Source organism: Miniopterus natalensis, chromosome X, assembly GCF_054644295.1.
Source record: "Miniopterus natalensis isolate mMinNat1 chromosome X, mMinNat1.hap1, whole genome shotgun sequence".
In the NCBI taxonomy this organism is placed as follows: domain Eukaryota; kingdom Metazoa; phylum Chordata; class Mammalia; order Chiroptera; family Miniopteridae; genus Miniopterus; species Miniopterus natalensis.
In genome coordinates, this window is record NC_142103.1 from 74974025 (window position 1) to 74982045 (window position 8021).

An 8021-nucleotide genomic window follows, 5' to 3' on the forward strand; every position below is an offset into this window, starting at 1 on the left:
CCCACCTTGCGCCCGGGCGCAGGCGCAGAAGGCGTTGAGCGACCCTAGCACCCCCCCCCACCACACACACACCTGGCTGAGTGGAGGTTGCTTCTGCGCGTGCGCACAGAATACTGTTGCCAGGAGCCCCGCCCTCCAGCGCCGGGCATTTTGCCTCACTTCAGCCAGTGCGCAGGCGCCTACTGAGGTCCCGCCTCCCCTTGTCCGTGGTTTGGCTGTTTGTATAGTTTACTTCCGGATTCACCTAGTTAGTGTTAAAGTGATGACCCATTCCAGAGGGAAGTGGGCGGAGAAAGGAAGCTGCTGAGCGATGACGTCAAGGCCCCCCACAGCCTACTCCAAGTAGCCTTTTGCCTCAGCTTACAGATGATGTCATCTCTTTCAGATGCTGTGGCCCTCTCTTCAAATGAATCCGCTGAATGGAAAAATAACCCTTTTTCCAGAATCTTTTTAAAAAATAGTTTACACATTGTGAAAATTCATGGAGCTGTACATTTTAAATTTTTGTAATTTGTTCTCCAAAAAAGCCGTTTTTATGCTTTCTGGAGGTCTTAGTTTTTAGTTCGCTTTCATTTTATTTAATCCTCAAGGACAGCATGCTGAGGTCGATCCTGTTATTAAATGGTGCGTGTCCACTAAATATCAGCTAACAATTGAACATATCTGATTCCTTTGAGAAACTTTATGTATGGAAAAATGCAAAAGGGCATTCTCCTCACTTCATTGCACATCCATATGGTTTGGGCAAAATACAGTCTGCTCTTGCAAATTCAATTTTTGTGTGTGTGTTGTATTTTTTCGTGTTTATTATTTTTTCTTTTTCTTCAAATGTAATTTCTAATAAAGGAGTCCTGTAAGATGCCTGGACTTCAGCTATTGTTGGTATTGTATGGCTGCTACCCTTAACATTAACTTTTTATAAAGAAGACTGCAATTCTATTTTGGTATCTTTTAAAATAATTTGTTGCCTTGGTATTAATATTGACATCTATTTTCTGGAATGTATAAATAATGGGGAATTTTTTGAAAGCCGGAAGAGGGTTATTGGCACATTTCTTTTGCCCCATGTGCTGGAATCAAAAATATTTCTTACAGCACTGCTTTATTTTTTTATGGAAACAAGGAGTTTGAGAGTCTGCTTTTCATTAAAATTATCATAGGGTGGTATGAGCAAAACATTAGCCTGGAGCTTGGAGTTTATCCTGAGGGCACTGAAGCACAGGTTTTAGATGTGGGTATGATATGGTCAGAAGCCTCTGTCTTGGTTGTGGAGAGAGCCTTGGATGGAAAGATAATGGAAACAAAATAAAAAAGGAGGTCCTGTCCGGCCGGGCATGGCTCAGCCATTGAGCATCAACCTAGGATCCAGGAGATTGAGGTTTAGTTCCTGGTCAGGGCACATGCTCAGGTTGTGGGCTTGATCCCTAGTCGGAGGCGTACAGGAGGCAGCTGATCAATGACGACTCTCTCATCACTGATGTTTCTCTCTCTCTCCCTCTCCCTTCCTCTCTCTGAAATCAATAAAGATATATTAAAGAAAAAAAAAGGAGGTCCTTACCATGGTCCTGGAGAGAACTCTCTCTCATTTATTTATTCTTCCATTCAACAAATACAAATTGTATGCCAGACCATCTACATATTTTAATTCATTTAACCTGCATAAAACCCTACAAGGTATTACTAGCATTTTACAGATGAGCACTGAAGGTCAGGAAGAAACATCCTCAAGGTCAAGGGGATAGTAAGTGACACAGAGAGTAGACAGTGCAATGGATGGAAAGTAGGGCTATGCCTGGTGTGTTTGAGGAAGAGAAAGGCCAGCATGCCTTAAGTAATTACGAGGTAAGTGATGGATATGAGATGAGGAAGTAACTCACAGCTTTGACCTTAAACGTGAAGCATTTCTCAAAAGCTATATTGCAGGCTCAAGCAGAACCAAGATTGGAACTGAAGTCCTGCTCTGTACAGGACACCTGGAGCCAGGGTAGAGGTATCTGTAATTTTATTATTCATTCTTTGTCACCTCCTCAAAATTCCTCAAGTACCCATTTGTTTTATGACTGAAGGTCTCTGAGGTTAATGACAAAGACTGTGAGATGAATGATGATGAATTCTGCAAGGTGAGTTATGGCGAGTTTAAAGAGTGGATGATGGGGCATCTGTAGGGTGTGATGAGAGGCCGATAGGGTAAATGATAGGGATCTGTGATACATGATGGGGGGAGTCTATAGGGTGAGTCATGGAATTGTCAGGTACATGATGGGAGGTCTGTTAGGCAAGTGATAGGGTCTGTGGTGTGAGTGATAGAGGTCTGTGAGGTGAATGATGGGTAGTCTAGAGGGCAAATGAAAGGCTGTTGTGGAGAGAGTGATAGGTATCTTAAAGGTTAATGATGGGGTATATGGGGTGAGTGATGGGAGGGTCTGTGGGGGTGAGTTTTGTGGGGTCTCTGGGGTAAATGATGGGAATCCTTAGGGTAGTGATGGGTGAGTCTGTGGGGTCAGTGATGGGTTTTTTTGGAGTACTTGGGGGTCTTCGAGGTGAGGGTATCTGTGGGGTGCCTAATCAGGAGACAAGAGATTGAGTAAATTTAAGAACTTGAAGGTTCGGAAAATTCTCAGCCTGTCCCTATTGCAAAAAAATGAGAAAGTGTGTTCTGGAGAGAACACCAAGGGTATGGGTAGAAGATCAGTCCTTAAAAGAGATTGCAGGTGTGTGACTCATGAATCTAATCAGCTACCATGGGAATCTCTGGGGTTAGTGATGGGGGTTTGTGAGGTGTATGTGATAAGGATGGGAATCTATGGCTGAGATAATGGTGGTCTGTGGAATGAGTGAGTGATAGAGGTGTCTTTGGGGTCAGTAATTAAAGATCTCTCAGTGTTAGGGTCAAGACATTTTATTTCATGGTTTTAAAAATTACCATCACTGCAGACCTCCTAGGTTCTCTTGGACTTTTGTCTCAACAGCTCCTGGCAGTGGCTCCACACAGCTCCTTTCTTCCCTGTTGCTGGCCCTTTTGGTGCCCACCCATCAGCCTGAGTATGACAGATCGATTTGCTTTGTCCTTTCAACCTGTGGGAGCAAGGATTGGACTATTCTGGCAGGTTGAGAGTTCATCATCAGCCAGTGTTCAAGCGCAGTCCATCACTTATCAGTTCTGCTTGCTCTTGGCTTTTGTAGCTTTGGCGTCCAGCAGTCTCTGGGCACGGGTGAGCTGCTTCACAGAATCGAGCACAAAGATTCCGGGCAGCACCAGCCACAGGGCATTCATGAAGACAAAATAAAACCAGAAGTAGAGCGGGTGGCCCAGCTCCCCATGCTGGAATCCATCACGGTACTCAGTCAGGAAGTATAGCACATCCCCATAGATCTGACCTGTGGGAGGTGGAAGGGAAATGAGGAAACTTTATGAGGAGGAGGAGCTATTCCAAGGCATTTTCCAAGTCATCATTTGAGGTCTCAGCACTTAGGATTCCCAAATTCAGAGAGCTAAGAATTCAGAGAGCTAAGATTATATAGCTGAAAAGTTGAAAAATCAGAAAAGTGAGAATTCCAGAAACTGGAAGCTGAGAATTTCAGAACCCAGGAGAGTTCATATCTCCAGAATTTTTTTTTAGCACACCCATGAAATCTTTAATAGTAATTCCTTAATATTATGAAATACCATTATTACACCTAAAATATTAACAGAAATTATCAAATATTCTTATCATACCTAAAATAAATTAATAGTATTTACTTAATATTTCTAAATATCCAACAATATTCCTGATTGTTTCTTTTTTGTTTGCTTGTTTACTTATTTCTGTCCTCATATCATTTTAAGTTAAGGTTCTTTTACTGAGGGATATCAGTAATATTTTGAACAATAATAATAAAAAAAAGAAAACAGAGATTGAGGGTGGACCAATAGATTAAAGAAGACTTTAGAAACGTATCTCCAGAATTTAAGGAAGCTCAAAATCCTTTCATTCAAGACAGCTGAGGATTCCAGGACTAAAGAGAACTCACATTTCTAGAACTAAAGAAAGCTAACAACGTAAGAACACAAGAGGACTGAATCTCAGATGAAAGAGGCTCAAAATCCTGAGCCTACAGGACTCAAGGGCTTCCTGCCAGCATAGGCCACCTCATGTAACTTTCATAAGAGACTGTGATGGAGGAGGAGAAATGAACACTTCCCACTTGAGAACACAGGCTGAGAGGGGCATGGCTGTTCTAAAACCTTAGGGAGTTTGTCATTCAGTCTGACTCAGCCCTGGACGGGCACAATTGAGAGATCCCACCCACACGGATGCGCCTTATCGGATCTGTACATCCCCGATAATCCCTCCAGCACCCAGTATAGGCCCTCTACTCACCCACAGAGACCACAAGCTGTAGGACAAAGCGAAGAGGCTGCTGGCGGAGAAAGGCAACCACCACCCAAATGCTGAGTGGTCCCCACAAGAAGGCCGTCATAGTCTCCATACATATCATGAAGTTGTCATTCCTGCAGGAGAAAGGATGGGGTGACACTGGCAGCACTGTGCTCTAACCATAGGGCACCCCATTAGTGTTCCCTGACTCACCCCTCCCCCAAACCAATTCAGGTCTCCTTTGACAGAGGCAAATACTTACAGGATGTATCGGCTGTCTCCCTTGGCATACTCTTTCCCTGAAGAAGACAAGAGACACACATGAAGAATAAAGGCAGGAAAAGGAACTCAGACTTGTGAGAGCTGAGGGCCCATCTAATAAGGCAGGCTTTATAACCTCTCCATGCCTCCATTTCTTCATCTGAAATGGGGCAGCTATTTGGATTTTAGAGTTAATATATGTATATAAGATATGTGTGCAAACCTGACATAGAACAGTAAGTGTTGCTATAATTATCTGGTATTCAATAATTATCTATAGAATAAAAAGGAGGCAGGTATTGCCTGGCCTGTGTTGCTCAGGGTTTAGAGCATCGGCCCGCACACCAAAGGGTCTTGGGTTTGATTCCCGGTCAAGGGCACGTACCTGGGTTGCAGGTTTGATCTCCCCTGCCCTGGTCAGAGCTTGTTCAAAGGCAACCAACTGATGTGTCTCTCTCACATCAATGTTTCTCTCTCTCTCCCCCTCCTGTCCTCCCTTCCACTCTCTCTAAAAATCAACCGAAAAAATATCCTTGGATGAGGATTAACAACAACAAAAAAAGCAGGCAGGTATAGATGATGGAGTGAATTAAGTAGCCAATGATAGAGGGAAAGAGAGAGAGAAAGAGAGGGGGTAGGGAGGGACTGAGAGAGAGAATGAAAGTGAACAGATGAATGAATGAAAGCACCAGCAGAGAATCAATAAGAAAAATGCAGATCACATAATATAAAAACAGGCAGGAGAATGGAGTAGGTTCTTCACTAAAGAGGATTTCCAAATGGTCAATACACAGATGAAAGGTGCTTAAACTTTCTTTAATCATTAAGTAAAAGCAAATTAAAATCCCACAATGAGATATCACTCACATCCACAGATGGACTGCAATTTAAGAAACACCTGACCATACCAAGTGTCAATGAGGATATACAACTCTCATATACTGCTGGTGGGAATATTAAACGGTGCAGCCATTTTTGAAAAGTTTGGCAGTTTATAAAGTTAAACACATATCTACCATACAACCCAGCCACTCCTCCATATTTACCCAAGAGAAATGAAAGCAGATCTCCACACAAAGACTTATAACAATGTTCACAGCAGCTTTATTCATGAGGACAAAAAGGAGTATTGGTTATAACAGCAAAAGACTGGGGGAAATGCCCACCGATGCTAGACAAGTCAAATAATTCTGTAACATCTATGCTTTGAAAGCTCTTTATGAACTGATGAGGAGTGACTTGGTTTAAAAAAGCAAAGTTCAGAAGTGTATATAGCATGTTACCATTTGTTTACATAAAAGGGAAAAATAAAAATGATGATGATGATAATAAACAGTTATATAGCATCTATTGTCTGCCAAATAATAATAATAATAATAATAGTTACATGGCATCTACTGTTTGGCAAACACTGTTCTAAGTGCCTTACACATATTTGGGTAATATTATTACCCCTCTTTTACAACTGAGCAAACTGAGGCTTCTGTGTGTAATTTATGTATGAATAAACCCTGGAATAAAACAAGCAATTATTAACAGTGGCTAATAACTGGGAAAACTTGGTGGACAGAAGGTAGATTTTCACTGCATACTTCTTTAAATGGTTTGTTTTTTGAACCATGTGAATATATATGTGACAAAAAAGTTAAATAAAAATTTTAAATAAATTAATAGAAGAAAAGTTGTTAGGTGGGTAAACATTTAAGCCAATCCTTGCAGGAAAAATTCCCTCCCACAGCACATGAAAGAACTCAGGACTCACAGAGTTGGGACAAGAAGGCTTGGTCTCCAAGAAGGTCCTCGTGGTACAGGCTGAACCAGCCCTCAATCACCAGGTGGATGAACCCACACACTGCAAACCAGCATAGGGACAGTCGTCGCCAGGTCCCCAGTGGGATGGTGGCAGCACGTCCTGACAACAGCCACGTGGTCACAACTAAGACCCCAGAGACAGAGAAGAGGCCAGCTAGTATATGCCAGGTAGGGTAGTCATTAGGCACAAAGTTGTCCAGTCTCAGGTGCCGAGGCCAGTATGGGTGCAAGGGGCTAGCACTGGTTGCCATGTCTTTGTAGGCTGATAGCTGTGTGTGGATAAGTAGAAAGAAGGAAACGAAAAACCTGAACAAATAGAAAGCACAGAATGAGATCATAAAATCAAATCCAAATGGTTTATTATCATAAGAAATGTAAATGCACTTATAAAACTGGACTAAAAACAAGATCTAATTATATGCTGTTTTAAGGCCACAGAAAGGCTGAAAGCTTGTTCCAGCCCTCTGTGAACCATACGATGTGGTAACCAGACCAGCTCCCTGCCCTCAGGGTCAGAGTCAGCTTAGGAATACAAGAACCAGGACCGGTCCCTGCCCTCATTGGTCACAGTCTGGTGGGCAAAGAATCGGAATAGGTCACAGCCCTCACAGGTCACACCCTGGTAAGGGTAGACACAGGAACTAGGCCTGGTCCATGCCCTCAGGGGTCACAGGCTGCTGGGAGACACAGACAACTGGTTGGGTCCCATTGCAGGAGTCAGTTGTCCTGCATCGTTCAGCGGAGAGCAAGTCCCTCTCTGCAGTCCTGGAAACTGCAGGACAGAAGAGAGAAGACTAATGAGAACTACAATCCTCAGGTTCAGTGCGTGGAAAGCCAAGTGCTTCCCGCAACACGGCACACCATCAGCAGACTGCAAGAAATAGGAAAGCGGAAGGCACAGGTCTACCGCGCGGTGCTTAAAGAAGAAAAGGAGGGTTAAATACGGAGACCACCAATCAGAACTAGAACCCTTTAGTCCAGCTGCCCAATGAGAAGGAGGATCTTCTGTGCTCCGGAGGACCACGCGGTAGCCAGGGGGTCTCGCGCAGGCGCGTGGGGTTGGGTGGAAAGGTGGCGGGCTGGAGGGGGAAGGGTCTCCTGCAGGCGCGCCTGTGGCCGGCCGTTTACCTGTGGAGAGGTAGGGGATAGAGTGGCAGGCGAGGCAGAGGGGGCACTCACTCAGCGGCGCTGTCCAGCGACCTCTCCTGCAGGGTCCGGGCTTTCTCAAGGCTGTCCTGTGGGCTCTGTCACAGCCCTAGTTCAGACCCATTTCCTCACAGGTTCCTCGTCTTATGGAGTTGGCCAATGGAGGGGCTGGGGAGGTGGCCAGTGCCGCTCTCAACCAATAGGAGCTTTCTGTGTGCCGCCGGCCCCGCCCTTACGTGTGGTGCCATTTTCATTGTTGACTGAGCCAGAATCTAGAGGTGGGTGAAGGCGGGGTGTGCCGAAGTGGGTGGGCGTTTTCTGCCAAAGGTACCAGCAACGAGTCTTGGCTTGAATTTCCCTAACCTCTTATCCGTCAATCATTTTCAGAAATTGGGTAGTCATCCTTATCATCTGCTGTTGAATCAGCGTTGCTTAGCGTCC

At 44.3% G+C, this 8021-nt stretch overlaps 1 protein-coding gene across 2 annotated transcripts; it reads right to left on the reverse strand.

Annotated features, from left to right (window-relative positions):
- Positions 1–2883: 2883 nt before the first annotated feature.
- EBP (EBP cholestenol delta-isomerase) lies at positions 2884–7752 on the reverse strand. 2 transcript variants are annotated; one of them, XM_016218449.2, is made up of 5 exons: positions 7614–7752; positions 6385–6740; positions 4624–4660; positions 4365–4495; positions 2884–3378 (listed from the first exon to the last, which is right to left on the reverse strand). In XM_016218449.2, exons 2-5 carry the CDS (start codon positions 6683–6685, stop codon positions 3155–3157), a joined length of 693 nt encoding a protein of 230 aa, XP_016073935.2. In that variant the 5' UTR covers positions 6686–6740; positions 7614–7752; the 3' UTR covers positions 2884–3154. The 2 variants fall into 2 exon arrangements, with proteins under 2 accessions (XP_016073935.2, XP_087669564.1); XM_087813438.1 differs by lacking the exon at positions 7614–7752 and having other exon boundaries at positions 6385–7507.
- Positions 7753–8021: the final 269 nt, after the last annotated feature.

Coding starts and splice junctions, on each gene's coding strand:
- EBP (XM_087813438.1), bottom strand. CDS start 6,772: ATGATCTCATTCTGTGCTTTCTATTTGTTCAGGTTTTTCGTTTCCTTC. Junction 4,661..6,384: donor AGCCTTCTTGTCCCAACTCT/GTGAGTCCTGAG, acceptor TGTCTTCTTCAG/GGAAAGAGTATGCCAAGGGA. Junction 4,496..4,623: donor GGAGACAGCCGATACATCCT/GTAAGTATTTGC, acceptor TTTCTCCTGCAG/GAATGACAACTTCATGATAT.